This window comes from Nicotiana sylvestris, chromosome 1 (genome assembly GCF_000393655.2).
Source record: "Nicotiana sylvestris chromosome 1, ASM39365v2, whole genome shotgun sequence".
Lineage (NCBI taxonomy): Eukaryota > Viridiplantae > Streptophyta > Magnoliopsida > Solanales > Solanaceae > Nicotiana > Nicotiana sylvestris.
In genome coordinates this window covers 4,143,182-4,165,317 of record NC_091057.1, presented here as the reverse complement: position 1 = coordinate 4,165,317, position 22,136 = coordinate 4,143,182, and the positions used below count along the sequence as shown (strand labels likewise).

General features: G+C 35.9%; 1 protein-coding gene across 1 annotated transcript; it reads left to right on the top strand.

Moving 5' to 3' along the window:
* Positions 1-1,467: 1,467 nt before the first annotated feature.
* Positions 1,468-6,557, top strand: LOC104227332 (protein ACCELERATED CELL DEATH 6-like). Its single transcript, XM_009779557.1, has 6 exons — positions 1,468-1,850; positions 2,047-2,190; positions 3,634-3,822; positions 4,250-4,360; positions 4,557-5,005; positions 5,871-6,557. The coding sequence occupies exons 1-6, from the start codon at positions 1,517-1,519 to the stop codon at positions 6,489-6,491; spliced, it is 1,848 nt and encodes a 615-aa protein (XP_009777859.1). The 5' UTR covers positions 1,468-1,516; the 3' UTR covers positions 6,492-6,557.
* Positions 6,558-22,136: the final 15,579 nt, after the last annotated feature.

Sequence of the window (22,136 nt, the reverse complement as noted above, 5' to 3'; positions counted from 1 at the left end):
CCTAATATAATTTTTTTCGCTAGTGGTCCGTTTGCATTAAATAGTGGCACCCATAGCTATCAAATTCTGGATCCGCCTCTGGTTGTTACTACTTTTAATTAGTTCACCTGAATATTATGTAAGGTGAGTTGTCAACGCCCTAATACACTTGCGTGACATTTTTATATACGTGACAAGTTACTTGCGTTATTGGAGACCAATCTTACCTTTTTCGGTCTTTATTTCTATAGTATATGGATAAAATAATTGAGTTATATCTATAGCCGAGAATTAGGGTATAATGTTATTAAATAGTTGAGTGTGTGTCTTCCCCATACCAGTAGAATTAGTTGTTAGCCTTGTATTCGGTTATTGGTAATCTTTATCACTACATATTTTCTTATTATCTTGTTGTTGTTATTGCTGGTTGTTAGCAGGGGCGGATCTATGTATGGAGTTGGGGGTGGTACGCCACCCGATCACTCGGATAAAATCTTTTATGTGTACTAGTATTTTCCTCAAATATCCTACATAATAAATAAGTGGCACCCCAATACACAAAATGAATGTAGGTGCTAGGTGCCATGGTTGTAATGTCGAAATTCCCTGTTAAAGACCCAAGATCCAGACTCTCTGGAATTTGTGTCCTTGTTATTCCTTTTGTTACTTTATCCCTTTTCTTTATGCTCTTTTTGTTAATTTTTCTTATTTTCTTCATCTTTATTATTCATTTTTTGTGCAATCTCATTTGTATTATTTATTTATATTGTTTATTTTCTTCCTTTGTCTTTTTTCTAGATTTTCAAATTTTATTTGAATGTAATTTTAATTATTTTCTCTTTATCCATATGTTGTTATTATATTAATTTTAGAGATTTTTTAGAGTGATACATTAAAGACATAATGTGGTATTAATCAACTACATGTAAATTAAAGGGGCATATGATATATTCGTTTAGGCATATTTTTTTAAAAAAATTGGATTGAATAAATTCAAAATGTACCAAACCGAACCAAAATAATCCAAAACAGATCGAACCGACTACATGTACTCCCTAATATAATTTTTTTCACTAGTGGTCCGTTTGCATTAAATAGTGGCACCCATAGCTATCAAATTCTGGATCCGCCTCTGGTTGTTACTACTTTCTTTTTTCTTTGCTTGAGCCGGGGGTCTATTGGAAATAATCTCTCTATCCTCAAGGAAATGGTAAGGTCTACGTACACGCTACCCTCCCCAGACCCCACTCATGAGATTATACTGGATTTGTTGTTATTGTTTTCCGTTACTCACCGGCCATGATGTAATAAATTAAAAGTTAAATGGCATCATTTAGCATCACTTTTGAAAATCTTATTCCAATCTTTCCACATTATACACGTTGGTGGATATACTTGCAGTGCAGTCTACTACTTGTTTCCCTAGGGGAGGAAATATATATATATATAAACAAAACACTAAATAATTGGTACAAAGTGTAGCCCAATTTCAATAATCATATATGCTCACCACCAAAAAAAATAAAAATAAACTAGAATGCAGAGCAACTTCAGTGCCAAAGCAAATTGCAGATCAGAAGCTTACAGAGCTGCATCAGGAGAGCAATCTCTCGAATTTTTACGCTATTTTTGGAGAGAAGAAGGCGTCGCACCGATTGATAATCGTGGCGAAACCATCCTTCACTTTCTTGCAATACACGGTAACGTTGCTGGCCTTGAAATTCTTGATCCGTTAAACATTAAAGATCTGGAAATTACGAATAGCAGTGGAGATACGCCGTTGCATGAAGCTGTTAGATTTGGTAAAAAGGATATGGTAGAGATGATTTTGAGAAAGGAGAAGGACTTAATTTTTCTGCGCAATAAATTAGGTGAGTAGAGGCGGAGGTAGAAGTCCAGATACAGATTCTGTCGAATTCAGTAATTTTTGTTCAAACAGTGTATTTATGTTGAGAAATCCATCAATTATGTACATATATTAAATTTAGAAGTCAGTTATTAGTACTTGAAGTCATAGTTTTAAAATTTAAAACTCGTAAAGTTGAAATCCTGATTCCGCTTCTATAGGTGAGACACCACTTTACGTAGCGGCTGCAAGTGGGGATGAGGAAATTTTTACTTTTCTGGCAAATTACGATGTCACTAAGCTCACCATGAGGAGAAATGATGGTAAAACTGTTCTTCATGCAGCAGTAGACCATTATTTTTATGGTAAGCTTTATATCGATAAACATATTGTTTTCTTACATTCATTTATTTGTATTTTTAACTATGTGAATCTTGATTCGACTCGTCCAAAATTTACTTCAATCAAAGTCAGAGGCGGACCTAAGTTGATGGTTGAGGGGTCAAGGGACCCCGTTAGCCTCGACAAAAACCATGTATATTTATCTTATATATATCTATGCATATAGCCGGGACCCCTTAAATAATATTCGTGTGCCCAGATTGGAGGAGTGGTTTTCTGGGGCGCTTAAATTTTCAGCTTTGCTAGATGTCGTGGTTTCCAATCCCATTTTCACCACTTTCTCCTCACCTTTTTATTATACCTCTTTTGAATTCAACTAATTTGTATTTAATACCAAACTTCTTCACTTTTTACTTTTATCTTTTTTTTTTTAATTCAATTATAGTTTAGTTTTAATATATAATAGTCAACTTACTTAATTTTATTCCTTTTCAAATCCCTCCCTTAAAATTAAAAGCCTCAAATTGTAATTTATCGCGCTTCGGAAGTAGAAAAATACAAATCCTTCTGCCACAACTTTCTTCAACAATCACTTTGACAAAGTAGCGGATATCCGTCAACTCTAACTCGGCAATGACATCTAATTAAGAGTTTGAGGCTTTTCTTCAGTTCTTTGACTATTAGCACACCCTTAATCTTGATTTCTTTAGTAAGTTTCTTTGATAATTTTTGAAGTTTGAACACCCTTTTGATCATAGACACCTTTTTTAATTGAGAAAAGGCTAGAAATTTTAAAGTTTGAAACAGTCTTAAAATAAATACCTTTCCTTTCCGTAGCACCTATTTTGCGAAGAAATCTCTCTTTGTTCGATGCTTTTTATTTCTTTAGAACTTCTTTTTATTTGTACTTGGATGATAAGTCATCAAAATCATTGAGTTTTTAAAAAGTTGCCCGTCAAATTTTATCGCTATTAATTAGCATATAATGGTGCCCCCGTCGTGCTCAAATGCTCGGTCCGCCTCTGATCAAAGTAAATTAGGTCAAGATGTGTCAAATGATGGGTCATAATCCAAACTACCTAACCTCCCATCCTTCTTTTTTTTCGCTTTTTTGGGAAAAAAGAATTTTCTTAATTTTATTTATTAGCTCATGTTTTTCCAAATTTATGTACTCGCTCAGTTTCAATTTATATGAATCTATTTGACTTGATACAGCCTCTTGCAGAAATGCATGGTAAGGTCCCGCATAGCGAGAGCTAAGTGCATCGGGCTGCCCTTTTTTTATTTGACTAGATATAGAGTTTAAGAAAGAAAAAACAAACTGTTGAAACTCTGCAATCTTATACGTGTAGTAACATTTGTTTGGCAATACAACTTTAGAAACTAATGATCTTACACCTGTCGTCCTAACATTTGTGGGGCTATAAAAATTTCTCGACTTAATTATTTTGTTTCATGTCAAGCAGATCTAGCAATACATATCGTAAATCTATATCCAGACATTGTAAGCATACGTGATGATGATGGTATGACTGCTTTAAATGTTTTGGCTACAAAGAAGTTATCATTCAGGAGTGGATCTGTTTACTTGTTTGAAGAAATTGGCAAAACACCTTCAGTTCCTGTTCAGATGGCTGAAATCATCATCTATTTTTGTAAGCTCAATTTGTTTTAAATCATCCTCAATTTAGTTTATTTTGATCTCTTTTATATTTTGGTGGGGTTATTCATACTGTTGTTGTTCGCCAATCGTCTTGTATTTATTCTTGATTTAAGAACTTGAAGTCATCATTCTAAAATCGTCTCTAGTTTTGACTAACCATAGCTTAGAATTGCTCCTCGTTATACTTTAGGAAACGACAACCCGGTGCACTAAGCTCACGCTATGTGCAGGGTCCGGGGAAGGACCGGATAATAAGGATCTATCGTACGCAGTCTTACCCTACATTTCTGCTAGAGGCTGTTTTCACAGCTCGAACCCGTGACCTCCTGGTCTCATGGCAGCAACATTACCAGCTATGCCAAAGCTCCCCTTCGATCTGATTTTATTTGAACGACTAACTTTATTATTTGATGGAGCAGGTATTCCAGTGTTGTTTGAAGAATCAAAACTTAGCGATAACTCGAGCAATACACAAGCTAGAACGAAAGTTGTCCCCATAGAAAGGTCTTTATTCGCCAACTTTCTGTTAGGTATGCTCTCCATTTTTATTGCTCGGACTCTTCAAAAATTCAGCCAGGTGCATATCGGATCATCCTAAAATAATGCCTTTTTGAGGATCCAACATGGACTACAACAACATATTCGAATAGCCCGAGCAACATATCTCTTTATAATCATCCATTATATGATAATTCATGCATTTTTAAGTATGTATCTTCTTTTTAGGTAATTCCTGGTTACAAGCCATTGATGAAGCAAAGCAAAAGCATATTCTTGCACTAATATTAGCAAAAATGTTGCTGGAAAAATTTGATTGGAGCTATACACACAGTGCGCAAAATCCGTTAATGCAAGCATCAAAACTTAAAATCAATGAGTTAGTGGTGGAAATTTTGCGAATATACCCTGAAGCTGTCGAGACATTGGATGAAGAAGGGAGGAATATATTGCATGTAGCAGTGAAGCATAAAAACAGATTTCTTTTTGATTATTTGGTCAAAACAGTGGCTCACAAAGATAGAATCCTAGCAGATATTGATCAAAAAGGGAATACTATTCTGCATTATGCAGCTAATGTCGGGTCGCCATTCCGTACATCAACTGCAGAACATGAGGAAGAGATCTGGTGTATCTTGTCTGTGTTCATGATGATGTGGGGTGTGCTTTGGTTTAAGGTACTTTTCTCTTCTCCTTTGTGTGCATTTTTGTTATTTTTGATTAGCTAATTCTGCTACAGATGGACCTCGCTAGCTTTCTGTGTAAGCTTGCTCACATTGTTGGTCCCAAGCGTAGGCTGACAGCCCACGTAAAACTAGTCAACTTGAATGTGCAACCGTGAAGCCTACCTTATGACACCCCTTATGGAAGTACGCTTTCTGTCCGCTTTTGGCTGCATTTACGTTGGAACTTTTCCATCAATTCTCACACTATATCTGGTCCCAACATTTTCCTTTCCTCAGGCTCGAACCATCCTATTGGAGAGCGGCAACATTTGCCATACAATGTCTCATATGGTGCCATCTGAATGATGGCTTGTTGTTATTGTAGACAAACTCTATATAGGCCAAGTATTAATCCAAATTCCCCCAAAATCAACCACACAAGCTCTCAAGTAGTTCGGGTTGGACATCGTTAGAATTAATGGACTTTCACACTCTCTGACACACACATGTATATATGTATTAATAATATAATTGTATGTTATTTTCCATCATAGAAGGTTTGGCCCAAATTAAAAGTGATCTGCTGAGGTTTAAAGATAACTAGGCCTAAAACACCTCAAGTATAGGTTTATGTGTAGATATCCTAATCTATACGTCTTGGATTGGAAGATCACTAATAGCAAGACTTCTGCGCCTAGTTTATTTTCTTGATAATTTGATATGATAGGTCTTGAGAAGACGATGCCTGGTTTTTATTTAAATTTTTGTTCCTACATCTCATTCAAAAGGTTATACTATTAGTTTTCACTTAATGCAACTTCAACAAATACCTGCATTAGTATTTTAGTGATTTTCTAACTCATGATCATTCTTGCAGCGCGTAAAATCCCACGTACATCCACGTCTATGGGACGTTAAAAACTCCAACGGTGTAACAGCAGAAGAGCTATTCGAGGAAAACCATTTACACATAAGAAAAGAAGCAGAAGATGCAATAAGAAATCTAGCAAATTCTGCACTAATACTTGCTACTCTTCTTTGCACTGTCAATTTCGCTGCGATTTTCACACTTCCAGGAGGTTTTGATCAGAAAACCGGCCTACCAATCTTCCTCAACAAACTGAAATATGAATTAAAGTCGATGATATTTTACTTATGTGCAGCTATTTTAAGTTCAGCAGTCACCATTGGTACTCTATTATCATTTATTCTTTGCAAATTCGAAACCGATGATTTTTACATATCTTTACCTACAAGGGTGGTAATTGCTATGGTTTCAGTGTTTTATGCAACAACATTTTCAGTTCTGGCCTGTGTTCAAACACTTAACCTTGATAATATATTTTGGAACAAAGATGTCTGGTGGCTTATTATAGCTATGGTCACTGTTGGTTTTATTATGACACTTATTTATATAGATTTAGCATTTCCCATCTTTGATTATTTGTATTATTTGGTTTCTTATTCATTTACATCCCCTAAGAGAGGGCATATGTAAGTTTAAGGTTTTAGCCAAATTCTATGACTCTGGTGTAAGCTTTTCATTATTCGAATTAATGAGATACGGAGGTCAATTTTTTACTATCACACGTTTTGTTTCTTTGCTTTTTGTTCATATTATTAGTCGGTAGTTAACAACATTATTTGTTCAGCCAAGAGATTATGCCTTCAGTCATCTGTTCTAACACCCAAAGGGTTTAGTAGTCCACTCTTTGTTTCTTTGTTTTTTCAAAGCGAAATGGCTTGCAGTCTACTTGAACTTGTAGGGCTTTTGAAAGCCGATACACAAACTTTAGTCTTTCCCATTTAAACACTCAAACTCGTGAAACCTATAACTAATAAACACCTTTGACCATTGACTATGCTTATGTGGCGGTAGCTTATCTTACATGGACATAGTGCGTACAAGTCACATTCAAATGGCGCGTGTATCTGTTACTATTCATTAAAAAGATTATAAAATCAAAAAAATAAATAGAAACTATAAGGAAAACCAAAAAAGAAGAAGAAATCCCATCCGCCGATTTCCATAATAGAACCCCCCCCCCCAGATCTCGTCTTCTACACACCACCCCTGTATCTTCGCACCATCCCCAACGATCAGAAACAAGGCTTCACCCATAACCCACAACAACGACCAAACAAACCCAACCAGTCCCTCCTCCCCATCTACGCCTAACAGCGCCTCCCCCCCTCCCCCCTTCGGATTTTGAGCTTTTCTTGTTCTCAATCTAAAAGCTAGCCGCCTACCACCAGAAACGGCTGCAAGATAAACATACATACACGCAAGGGGCAGAGAAACAGATCTGGGGGGTGAGAATGAGAGAAAAGGAGATGGGGAAGTGAGCAAAAAAACAAAGGGACAAAGATATTTTTGTGGTTGTTCGGTTTGAGTGTTGAGGACGTTTGAGATCGCCGGCGAGTTGTTTTTTTTCGGTTCGTGGTACAATTTCCAGATTTCTGTTGATCTATATTATCCATGTTTTACTCGTTTTCTCTAATTCACTTGAACAGTTCTAAGTATCCATTGTTGTTCCTTTGTGTTCGGTTTTTTTTGCCGTAGTACTGTGTAAATTATTTGTGGCCCTTTTCGTAGTTAATTTGGTTTGCTGGATAATTTTGGTACCTTGAGTTAGGTAAAAGTTGCACAGCTATGGTGAAGAAGAAAATAAGGGAAATAGAAGAAAAATTAGAAATTAATAAATTTATTCCAGCACAGCTATGAGGTTTGTTTTCGCGCCCTTAACGTGTAACAATCCCGTTGGTCATTTGCTGACTGGATGGACACGTCTGTGAATGTGTAATACAAGCGCGTAGGGTCAAGGGTCAAATGTGTTTATTAGTTAAGGGTTTCACGAATTTGAGTATTCAAATGGGAAAGTTCAAAGTTTGTGTATTAGCTTTCAAAAGCTTTACAAGTTTAAGTGGCCAGGAAGTCATTACGCCTTTTTTCAATTGCATGCAACAGTGTTTTTCACACAATCACCCCTACTAAAAACAGACCTTTTTCGAGGGAAGAGATCGGTGGAAAGCCATCGATTCGTGGTTCTGATGGACTCCACCCATAAATTTCTATTGTCGGTTCCTTAAGGGTGTTTAAACTTAAAAGAAGTAAACAAAAGGCGTAATGGCTTCCTGGCCACTTAAACTTGTAGGGATTTTGAAAGCCGATACACGAACTTTGGATTTTTTCATTTGTACACTCCAACTTGACAAAATAGGTAATAATAAATACTTTTGACCGTTGACCATGCCTATGTGGAAGCACTACAGCTGACATGGCTAAACTGTGTGCAAATCACGTTGCCAAGGCGCGTGAATAGTATTGTTTTTACTTAAAAAAATTAAAATTAGAATAAAATATAAAATAAAAAAATGATAAAGGAAAAAGGACTTGTCCAATTTTTTCATCTTCCCGCAATGGATTGCAAGGATTTTCCAATTTTTTGAGGAGATTCAATTCCTGCAATAGATTGCTGAGAAACTTGGCAAGTGATCTCCGTAGGTACTAAGGAAGGGTCTCCCATCAATAAATTCCTTTGAATTGGGCTGGATTGGGGGTTGACATTTGGTCGAACAGTATTGGGTGAACAATGTTCTCAAGGACCTTTTTTAATATTTGACGCGATTGACCCATGTAAATTTGGTTGTGATGGGTTGGGAATACTCACCTGGGGTGCAGAAATGGATTGGCATTGGTTTTGGGATCCAATTATCCCTGGAGCACCATGCCCGACCAACTGGTGAAGTTCTGAGTTTTCAACTTGGTGGTGATGGTTGATTTCTTGAATGGATTGAGCTGAATCTTTGCATAGAGGATCCATATGTGTAGTAGAAGGGATTCCAATTGGAAAGTGGTCTCCAATTGGCCCAGAATTGATAGGGGCATTTCGTCGAACACCTTGCTCAACCGGACTGCCTGAGCTTTTAGATTGTAAAATTGGAGGAATTGGTTGGTACCTATATGAAATTGGAAGTGTAGGAGCATTCTCCTCATCAAGGCGAACATTTTGGTACCTTTCTTTTCCAATTTGGATACCTGGAACACCTTGCGCGTTCATTTTTGCCTTGCCGGAGTTCTGCTGCTCGTCGAAGGGGACGATTCCCACGGTGGAATTGTCGAACACCTAGTATGTTTTAGGCGTTGTTTTTTTTTCCTTTTTGTATTTGTAACTTTTTTTTTTCTGATTTTGTATTTAAAAATGGGACCCACAAATAATACATGGCAGGTAATAAATAGCTTAGCATGATGTGTTGTACATGTCAGCGCAATTGATATACACGCTCTAGTGGATGTGTTTATTATTACCCATTTTGTCAAGTTGGAGTGTTCAAATGGGAAAATTCAAAGTTCGTGTGTCGGCTTTCAAAAGCCCTACAAGTTTAGGTGGTCAGGAAGCCATTACGCCTAAAAAGAAATCTTCGTCAAAAGGTTTTCAATATATATCATTGTCACGTTTGAATCTAGGCTGAATGTAACACGACACTCGGTGCCTCACTACTATGACCGAGCGAACCAACTGGCTGGCTGAATCAACATGTGATATTATAACATACTGAATGCAGAAGATAAACTAGGACATGTTGATATACTGAAAGTCTGAATGATATAAATCAAAAGGCGGAAACACGAATATAATTCTGGAACATATCTGTAGCAAACATTGCTTAACATGAAAAGCATGTGACTCTGTCTAATTGTTGCTCTAGTCTATGAAGTCTCTAATGAAGTAACGAAAATACAGACTATCTGTAAATACTGAAAGACTGCAAAGTAATGATAATACCTCGAAAGAACTGGGGATCACCAAATAACTGGCACGAGAATCCTAGCCCTCTGAATCGCCAACCTGTAAATCATTGCCTGCATCCCCGGGCAAAAGGGACGTCACTACATATGAATTGCACTGGTATGTGAAGAAACTGGCACAAAGAATTGTAAATGTTGAACTAAAACTGAGTTGAAAATAGAGAACTGATAATTGATAACTGAAATGATAACTGAACTGAACAAAGGAAGTAAGGATATGTATACTCCCTCTTCTAAATGATGAACAACCTGTTTATCTGAATAAACTATGGCCTCAGGACCAATATATATATGTGCATAAGTTACAGCCTCAAGCCTAAGTATATGTATACATAGTTACGACCTCAGGCCCAACAATGCATAAAACATAAACTATAGCCTCAGGTCCAAATATGCATAAAGCATATAAACTACAGTCACATGCCCAAATACAGGTGTTCAACATTCAGGGATTTAAATTCAGGAACTGAGAATCATACTACAATATGTGATGCTCAAATACTGAATCATATTGAGTTACATGATTCTGGGATACTGAATAGGACTAAACTGAGACATGTATTCTTGAACTGATTATGAAAACTGAAACTTCAATTGTTTATGACATGCTGAGTAATCTAGACAGAGACTCATGGGTATCAAACTCAAGTCTAAACTGATTATGCACTGAGCTCAAAATGTTCAGAATGAAAGTCATGAATGGGTTATGAATCTAGATAATAGAAGTTCTACAACTATTCAAGGACCTAGGCTTAACTATATTTCTAAGGCAATTGGTAACATCGTAAAAGAAATGTAGTGTAGAAAAAATTATTAACATTCCCAAACACAGAGAGTTAGCCTCACATACCTTAACTTCATGCTCTTGAGCATAATACAACATTCGCCAACCCGTTCAACTTTAATCTATAGCTATACAAGTCAAAAGAATTCCATATTAGCAATAATACTCATATTTTGGCCACTTAGGTATTTTATCAAATACTTGGTGGGCATAAAGCTTCATAGTCCTTATTAATGGTGTTTGTACACCCAACAACACATTCTCTTGCGCTCCTGGAAAATTCTATAATCTCAAATTGTTATAATCAACATCATTCTTCATCACCCATATAATAAACAACACCCTTAATCAATAATCAACAACCAACAACCCAAATCTATAATCGTTCATTCTTTTCTATCAAACTCATCAACTCATATCTCATGAACTTAGAATCTATAATCATTAATCCAATGCTATAATCAATTAGAAGGTGAAGATATAACCTTTTGACGCCTCTTGAATTCGAGTTCTAAGATTTCTTCTCTCAACAATGATGTCTCGATCAAATATCTAATGATTTGGAGTGTTTACCCATGTTAATAAGGTGTTGGGGAATTGAAATTAAATTAGAATCACCATTAGAACTTACCTTGGATGACAGAGGGACCTTTGAGGAGTTAGGTTCTTGAGAGCTTCCCTTTCTAGAGCAAGTTTTTGTGTTTTGGGATGTGGGGGACGAAGTAAGGCTTTAACAATGACCCCTAGGGTGCGCTCCCATGCACCTGAAAGCCCAACCGCACACCTGGATGCACAGCAGGGCAGTAGCACTACCACAGGTGCGCGGCCGCGCAAGGGGCTAACTCGGCGCGCACTTGGGTGCACATACTGTGCATTGTCCAGTAAAACGCACATAGCTTTTTGCTCAAAGATCCATTCGAGCTCCACTATATATCGTCGAAAATCTATTTCAAAGGACTACAACTTTCTTGTTTTTAAGTTTTCCCAAATATCCCTATAGATTTTCACGAGATCATGGTGGAAGACAGACCTTTTATAAACTTAGTCAATTTTATCGAATCTTATGCACCTCACTCTCCGTCTTGATTCCAAAACAACAGTTTTCATCCATACTTATCCCAATAGGACTTCATATGTCTAATATGTCGCATTAATACTCATTTAACATGTCAAACCTAGTCCAAATTTGCGAAATGTTACATTATCTCCCCCTGGGATCATTCGTCCTTGAATGATTGTCTTGACTGTAACTTCGACTAAATCTGGACCTTAAATAGGTCAAGTGGAAACATAAACTTTCATGAACACTTGCATACTAAACTGAACGAATACATGATTACTGAACTGCTGAGATGATGGACTGAAAGGCTATTGCCTTTACTGATCTTGAGCTGACTGAATACTGAAGAACATGTAGATTATAATATAAGGTCCGAATGAAAAGTTAGTTACCTTCAACATTTCTCCAAAACACCCGCCAGCTATCATAGTATAACAAAAGCCTTACATGGCATCATAATGCACATAACATGAAATATATATACGTGAATACTGGTCTGCCATGGATACATGAATACTGAACTAACATGGATATATGAATATTGAACTGGCACGAATATTTGAGTGTTGAACTGACATTTATATCTGAGTACTAAGCTAGCATGAATATCTGAGTATTGGACTGACATGAGTATCTGAGTACTGAACAGACATGAGTATCTGAGTACTGGAAACTTGAATGATAACATGATATGTGAAACACTGGTTGTAGAACCGCTAATTCTGGTGGCATTCTAACCTATAATCTATTTGTCCGATCTTTCACAGGATTCTATATGGACCAATATAGCGGGGACTAAGCTTCCCCTTCTTCCCAAATCTCACAACGCCTTTCATAGGCGAAACTTTCAGAAACACCCAATCATCAACTTGAAACTCTAAATCTCTACATTGCATGCCCGAATAGGATTTTTGGTGACTCTAAGGCGTCTTCAAACGTTCTTGAATCAACTTGGCTTTCTCCATAGCTTGATAGACAAAATCTGGTCCCAATAACTATGCATCACCAACTTCGAACTAACCAATTGGCGATCTACACCTTCACCCATACAGAGCTTCGTACGGTGCAATCTTAATACTAGAATTGTAGGTGTTATTATTAGCAAACTCAATGAAAGGTATGTGATTATGCTTTTAAAATGAGCGAGATAATTTTGTTATAAAGTCCATATTTACCATCTCCACTCAAGAATATGTTTATTCTGTAGTAAAACACTAGGCTTTTTGCTACTCGACTTTCACTTGTTGATAGTTCGGACACTTGGCCACAAAGTCTGCGACGTTCTTTTTCATGCCTTTCCACTAATAAATCTCCTTAAACAATGATATATCTTTGTGGAACCTGATTAAGTAGAATACCTGAAATTCTGGCTTTCAGACATAATCCACTCTCTGAGCCCATCTATGTCTGGAATACACAATCTATCTTGGTACCTTAAAGTACCATTATCTCCCCCTTGTACAAAAGCCATTATCTTATGCTTGTGAATCATATCTTTCACCTGCAACAAGTAGGGATCATCAAGTTGTTTCTCCTTCACTTTGTCTACTAAGGAGGAACTTGTTCAGGGCAACAACTCCACCATCTTCGGTATCCGAAAGTCGAAATCCTAGCTTGGCTAAGTGTTGAACTTCTTTCACCATAGTTCTCTTGTCTGCCTCAATCATGAGCTATACTACCCATGCTTGATTATCTTTTTAAGGTACTTCATGAAAACACTTATAACATTATTGTGAGCTAAGTCTTTGACCAACACTCCGAAGATTAGAGTCTCGTGCAGTGACAATACCCTCATGATACATAACTGGGTAGGATTTTATAGTTTTTATATCCCATGCTACCTATGCGGGTTTCAAATCTACAACTGGACTTACTGACGATTTTCACATCTCCCCCTTAGACCAAAGGTTAAGGTTTTGTACTTGAGTATCCTTCTCTTATGTTGGGATCCAAACAACTTTTCTTATCTTCTGCAATTCTTTGCACTTTACGTAAATGATGACTCATCTTCCGACTTGCTTTTGATAAATCTTTCTTACTAGGAAAAACTAAATTACTTACATAAACATAAAGCTAATATATTCACAACTATCATATACAATCTTAATGATTTAACTCTACTCACAATGTCAATCTTGGGGAAACCTCTTTTTGATAACTATTAAAGGCTATTCTTCTGTAGTTTGCACTCTTACTACTAGCTGAATTTCCTTTCTTCCACTGTCACTGTACTTTGGGTTTAACTTAAACTCTTTATGTTCTGACACGTATTCGGTATTTCAAACTCTCCTCTACATCACTAGAGTTAACCTAGCTAAGTAAATCAAATCGTACCTCTACTCGCTCTGCTGAAATTGCTAATTTATTATATCCACTCAAAACTTACTTACTATTCTTTTACTAACCATCTGGTAGCATCTTGTTTCCTAGTTCTACTTTGAATAACTTAAGTGAAGCATAAGGTTATTTCTAACTTCCTTCACCATCCGACCCTATTCTTCGGTCGCATACTATCTTTTTTTTTAACTATGTACATGGATCACACTTAGGAAAATTTCATCTGTCTTAAATAAAATTGGAATCCCTAACCCAAACTTTCCATACCCTTCAAAATCATATTAGACTATGAATATCCAAGGTAAACACTTAGTCACATAATCTAAGGGAGAACTGTCATATCTTTTATCTCACAATAATAGCTGCTTCATATAGCAACTTACTAACGTGGTACTTTCTACTTATGATTTGAATAAATATGAACAACTTAAAATCATTCCCTGAAATTCAATATCGGCTGCTTATAGTTCTCGTTTCATATGTCATAGCTTCTTAGTCATCTGCAAGAGTCGTACAAAAAAATATATTATTGGTAATAATCAATGTTTTGATTCCTAGGTATTTTTCCCTTAGGCTCTTTTCTGTCCAAAACTATATACCTGCTGTGGTTCAATTCTTAACCTGTTATATTGTGGGGTCTCACGTCTAAACTACTATCATCCCACATGCGGCTCCATTTTCAAGAATTAAATAAAGTTGTTCTACGAGGTAAAACACATACGAATACACTACCACACACAAAATTATTCTTCAGAGCATACCATCACCTGAGAAATCACTTCCTGCACCATCCAGTGAGTCTTGGGTCTTAATCCACACCTAAAACATGCAAAGATTTCGCTATAATCACTGTTACTTGCACTTTCTTTTAGCACCCATAGGCATCACTATATACTCATAACTTACCAGAATTTGGATACACTGAAAATTGAAAATCTGGTAACTGAATACTAGCATACTAAATAACCACAAACCTGCTAACTAAAAGACTATATAACTGGTAACTGAGGTAAACTGATAACCATAAAATATGATAATTGTTTTTATACTTTTTGTTAAGGTTATGCACTAATCTTTACTACTATCCATTGCATTCCTCTCAACATCCTCCAAAGTCTTATTTATTACCAACATATACTTCATAATTATACCTGAATGAGCAATCATCCTCTCTTAGAACATTGGGGATTTCTTGCTCGTCGTTTGGGCATCCAATACGTCTGGAATTCGATAGGAGTCACCTACTGCTCTAAGCTTCTTGGCATGATCTAGAGTAGAAAGAAATGGGACAATCATGAATGTCTTGGTAGTTAACTGTTTATATGAATGGTCGGTGTCACACCTCCTTTTTCCGCCCTCGCGGGGGTACAGGAGTTTTTTCCAATTAAAAGACAGTCGAAACGGGATTTATTTCTTTATTTCAGAGTCGCCACTTGGGAGATTTAGGGTTTCCCAAGTCACCAATTTTAATCCCGAATCGAGGAAAAGAATGACTCTGTATTACAGTCTGCGCACCAGAAATCCGGATAAGGAATTCTGTTAACCCGGGAGAAGGTGTTAGGCATTCTCGAGTTCCGTGGTTCTAGCACGGTCGCTTAACTGTTATATTCGGCTTGATTATCTAATATAATACGTATTATAAACTTATGTGCAAATTTTATCCCTTAGCCGCTTTTATTATTCTTTTTATTTATTGTTATTATTTTACGAAAAATTGCAACATTGTGAAAACGTATTTCAAATCACGTCGCAATCAATTGCACCCGTGGTTATCGACACATTTCGACTCCGTTGAGATTTAGATTTGGGTTACATAAATGCACACCCGTATTTAAGGAAATAACATTATTAAATACGCGCCTAGAGCGACTAGCGTGTCATTATTTTGGGTAGGGCCGTGAAATTTGCTAAAACGGCTCCTCCCTAATTCTAAGCAATTAACTGTACATTTATTGAGGGCCCCGAAATCTATACATTTCATTAAGCGAGGCTCATCTCATTTATTTTAAATGGACAAATCTTAAAGCGACTACATTTTTTCTATAAAAATTAGTCTCTAAAATAAAGAAAGAAAAATCCTAATTAATTACTAGCTTTTATTATTTTAAGAAAACATGACATGCTAATTGCTTGGTTAATACAAATATTGATGAAAAAAGGAATTTTACTCTTAATTTCGAAATTATAAATAAAATAAAAATTCAACAACTAATATTCAAAATAAACAAATATAGCTAGATTAAAACTCAGCATTGTTATTTTTTTTAAAAAAATATTATTGAGATTAATTATTCACAATCATTTGAAACTAGATTTAACCATAATTACTAAAGCTTATTAGAAAGTTTATTAGACTTAAACGTTCTTCTAATCTTGCTTAAGCTCAAGTCATGCCTTAATGCCTAATTTACGATGTTTAATTTAAATTCATGTTTTAACTAAATTTAGCTACTTGTTCATGATCAACCTACAATCTTGAAGCCTTCATAGCTAGTGAATTAACCTGTTTTGCCGAACTGATTTATTACAGACTAACTTATGATATTATTTTCTTATTCCAGCTATTATTTAGTAATTCATGAAATAGCTTAAATACAATCAACAAAAGAAACAAAGAAAAAAAAAACGAAATTAAAACTTCAAATTTTCATTCTTCATATGTATTCATGCTTCATATTTCGGATTACAATAACCAGCTTTTCAGTTGTGTACCTGATATTGGAAGCAAAAGAAAATGAATATGAGTATCAGCAGCAGCAGTAAAATCAGTACAACACAGCAACAATAGCCCAGCAACAGTAACAAACCAGTGGAGTAGTAATCCAAAAAAAAACAAAATCTTCCAGCTTTGATGAAACAACAATTAATTCTGATTTCAAACAACAAAAGAAAGCAGAATATTTTTTTTAGTTTTTTTTATTTGAAAGCTTAAATATTTTTCGGAATTTTCTATCTCTTAAATGTTCAGCCCTTTTCTCTCTCTTATTTTCAGATTTGTTTCTCTCTCTCCTATCTGTGTATTTTTCTCTATCTCTCTGTATATCCCTTTTGATTTCAAGACTTCACATATATAACTCATCCCATAAACCTTTCAATTAATTAAAATCAATACTTTTTCTCTACCCAACCCATTATCTTCCCACTCATTCCCATTACATTAAATAAACATATCACACCACCCCATTTCATTTTGTCCCCCATGCTTCATTTAAAATAATGCAAGATTCCCCTTTAAATTAAATCTTGTCCCCCCTTTATATTAAATAATCATATCACAACCCACCCCATTTCATTTTGTCCCCCATGCTTCAAATAAACAATTACAAAATGTACAATTCCTAAACTACCCCTTCCGACCTTACTGAAATTACCAAACTACCCCTGAACGTATTACAAATTTACCAAACTACCCATCAGCTATAACACATCAATTAATCAAACTTAACCAAAATATAGACAATATGATCAATTTCTAACAATGTTCAAACAACAATATGAACACGGATGAACATCATAACAACAATATCACATGAACATGATTTTAACAACATTTCAACAACAAATCACATGAACACAAATTGAACAACCAAGAACAACTAAAATTTGATTGAACAATATTTTTAGCAACAACAAACCTATTTTTCGGATTTAAACAACAACAACAATCAAACAAGTATATTTAGATTCCTAAATTCAATAATATTGAACTTAAAATCAACTCTAACAACATTACAACAAACAATTCTTATATTAAACTTTAAACAAGATTATGAGAACAATTCAAGAAATAATCATAAATGATAAACAAGAAATCAAACTATACAAAATTCGGATTCAAGATCATCCAAACAAAGTATGAACATGAATGAATCTATTTTAACACAACAAACATGACGGATTAAACGATTAAATCAATATATTCCTTTAACACAACTAAATTCTTTAAACAAATAACAAGATCGACGAAGAAACAATTATGAACTTAAACTTGAACTTAACAATATTAACAATTTCTAACAATACATAAACACATGAAACAAATTGAAGAAATAGTTAATTAAATTTCAATTTGAATCTAACAAACATCAAACTAACAAATATTCACTTAAACAATAATACAAACATGAAATGAATATGAAAACAACTAATTAAACTTCTATTTTGAAATCTGAAAATTAATTTAACAAAACATATGAACAAACTAGAAAATTATTTCAACGAAGAACAAACCAAACAAGAATTGAATCATTTATCGATTTTGGATCCGAAAAACAACGAACAAAATTACGGACAATAAATGAGATTAAAAAACCAACTAACCGGAAATGAAACGACGAACAACGATTGTAAACAAATCTGTCCGGGCCTCGACTCAACGAAAAAAAAAAAAACCTTCGAACTTTTGACGATTCGAAGAAGATGAAGCAACAGCAAAAGCAGGAACACGAAGCAGACGAGGAAGCTGAAGCGGAAGCATGAGCAGCTGGCCATGGCAGCAACAGTGGCGCAGAACTGAGGAAGAACACAGCAGTCGCGCAGCGGCGCATCAGCGGCAACTGAAGTAGCTCGACGCAGCCCCGACATGGTGAAGTGAAGCAGCAGTGACAGGCGTGTTTGGACGTAAGGTTGAGGAAAGAGAAAGCAAAAGCAGCTGGTCGACGAGCAAAATGCAGCAACAACGTTGCTCGTCAATGGCGGACGATGGAGGGGTCTGGTTTTCTACTGCTGCTGCGTTCAGCAGCTATGGGAAAAATGGAGCAGCAGCTCGAGCTGGACGCGGATGACGCAAAGGTAGCAAGAAGCAGCTGGGGACGACGCTGGTCGTCGAGAAGGAAAAACAAATCGCCATGGGAGCTCAAGTTTTGAGCTTGGCGACGAAGACGGGGTCGTTCGGTGTGTCCATGGCGTGTGTACACGAGTGAAGGAGAAGCTGTCATGGCTGATGCTTGGAGAAGCTGCAAGGGGCAGCCATGGGAGGTTTGGAAGGTTTTGGAGAAGAAGATGGTGAAGGAGAAGAGAGAAAGAGAAAGGGGGGCGGATGGGATTAATTTTTAGGGTTTTCTTCTTCCTTTTTTTTTATTTGTTTTGTTTTGTAAAATGTAAGATAATAGGATGTTGGGTTATGGACTGGGTCGACCCAGTTCGAAATGGACTGGGTCGTTTGGGAAGATTGGGCCATTTTTTGGGCATGTGGCTTGAAATCGAATAAGAGGCCCAATTCCGACTTTCTTTATATTTTTGTTTTCTTTTTTCTTCTTTTATTTTTCTAAAACTAAATTATAAAAATACTTAAACTATTATTAAGAACTAAATTAAGTTATAAAAGCGCAAATTAACTCCCAATAACAATTAACGCACAATTAAGTAATAATTAAGCATAAAATTGTATATTTGGACATTAAATGCTAAAAATGCAAACGATGCCTATTTTTGTAATTTTAATTTTTGTAAAACAAATTTAATTACTAACAATTAGAATTAAATCCTACATGCGAAAGGCGATATATTTCTGTATTTTTTATTAATTTAACAAATAAACATGCACAAACAAATACAAATAATTATTCAAAATATCACAAAAATGGCACACCAAGAAAAATTATTTTATTTTTGAATTTTTTGGGAGTAATTCTCATATAGGGCAAAAATCACGTGCTTACAGTCGGCACACACATATACAGGAAACTCCACTGGATACGGCTTCATAGACTCCCTAAGATTCTTGAACCTAGTGCTCTGATATCAAGTTTTGTCACACCCTGAACCTAGGCCTAGACGTAACACGACACCTGGTGCCTGACTATTGTGACCAAGTGAACCAACTAGCTAGCTGAATCAACATATGATATCATAATATACTGAATGCGAAAGATGAACTAGCACATGCTAATATACTGAAAGTCTGAATGATATAAATCAAAAGGTGGAAACACTAATATAATTCTGGAACATATCTGTAACAAACATTACTTAACATGAAAAGCCTGCGACTTTGTCTGATTGTTACTCTAGTCTATGAAGCCTCTAATGAAGTACTAAAATATTAACTATCTGTAAATATTGAAAGACTGCAAAGTAATGATAATGCCTCGAAAGAACTGGGCTCACCAAATAGCTGGTACGAGAATCCTAACACTCTAAATTGTCAACCTGTATATCATTGCCTGCATTGTGAGATGCAGACTCTGGGCAAAACGGATGTCAGTACATTTTAATTGTATTGGTATGTAAAGTAACTGATAGAAAGAACTGTAAATGTTGAACTGAAACTGAGCTAAAAATAGAGAACTAATAACTGGACTGAACAAAGGAAGTAAGGATATGAATACTCCCTCTCCTTAATGATGAACAACCTGTTTATCTAAATAAACTACAGCCTCGAGCCCAATATATATGTGCACAAGCTACGACCTCAAACCCAAGTATACGTATACATAACTACGGCCTCAGACCCAAAAATGCATAAAGCATAAACTACGGCCTCAGGCCCAAATATGCATAAAGCATATAAACTATGGCCCCAAACCCAAATACATGTGTTCAATTTTCAGGGATTTAAATTCAGGAACTGAGAATCATACTGCAATATGTGATGCTCAAATACTGAATCATATTGAGTTACATGATTCTGAAATACTGAATAGGACTAGATTGAGACATGTGTTCTTGAACTGATTATGAAAACTGAAACTTCAATTGTTTATGACATGCTGAGTAATCTAGACTGAGGCTCATGGGCATCAAACCCAATTTGTATTGATTACGCACTGAGCTCAGAACGTACAGAATAAAAATCATGAACGGGTTATGAAGCTAGATAATAGAAGTTCTGCAACTATTCAAGGAACTAGGCTTAGTTATATTTCTAAGGCAGTTAGTAACATCGTTAAAGAAACGTAGTGTAGAAAAAATTATTAACATTCCCAAACACAGAGAGTTAGTCTCGCATACCATAACTTCCTGCTCTTGAGCATAATACAACATCCGCCAACCATTTTAACTTTAATCTATAGAAATATAAGTCAAAGGAATTCTATATTAGCATTAATACTCATGTTCTGGTCACATAGGTTTTTTATCAAACACTTGGTGAACATAAAGCTTCATAGTCCTTATTAATGGTGTTTCTACACCCAACAACACATTCTCTTGCGCTCCTAGAAAATTCTAAAATCTCAAATTGTTATAATCAACATCATTCTTCATCACCATAAGATAAACAACACCCTTAATCAATAATCAACAACCAACAACCCAAATCTATAACGGTTCATTCTATTCTGTCAAATTCATCAACTCATATCTCATGAAATTATAGTCTATAATCATTAATCCAATGCTATAATCAATTAGAAGATGAAGATATTACATTTTGATGCCTCTTGAATTCGAATTCTAAGATTTCTTCTCTCAACAATGATGTCTCGATCAAATATCTAATGATTTGGAGGGTTTACCCATGTTAATAAGGTGTTGGGGAATTAAAATTAAATTAGAATCACCATTAGAACTTATCTTGAATGGCGGAGGGACCTTTGAGGAGTTAGGTTCTTGAGAGCTTCCCTTTCTAGAGCAAGTTTTTGGGTTTTGGGGTGTGGGAGACGAAGTAAGGCTTTAAAAATGACCCCCCGGGTGCGCTCCCGCTCACCTGGACACGCAGCAGGGCAGTAGCACTACCACAAGTGCACGGCCGTGCGCGGGACCAACTCGGTGCGACATGGGTGCGTATACTGCGTATTGTCCAGTAAAACATACATAACCTTTTGCACAGAGATCCGTTCGAGTTCCACAATATATAGTTGGAAAGATATTTCAAAGGGCTACAACTTTCTTGTTTTAAGTTTTCCCAAATTCCCTACAGATTTTCACGAGATCATGCTGGAAGACAGACCTCTAATAAACTTAGTCGATTTTATCGAATCTTATGCATCTCACTCTCCGTCTTAATTCCAAAACAATTACTTTCACTTCCCAATAGAACTTAATATGTCTAAGATGTCACATTAATACTCATTTAACACGTCCACACCTAGTCCAAATTTATGGAGTGTTACAGTCATATACCTCTAAACCCTTAATATTTTACCTATATACATAGTATAATTTTTCGACAAAGGGTGATCACCCTTAATATAATGTAGCTTCGTCGACA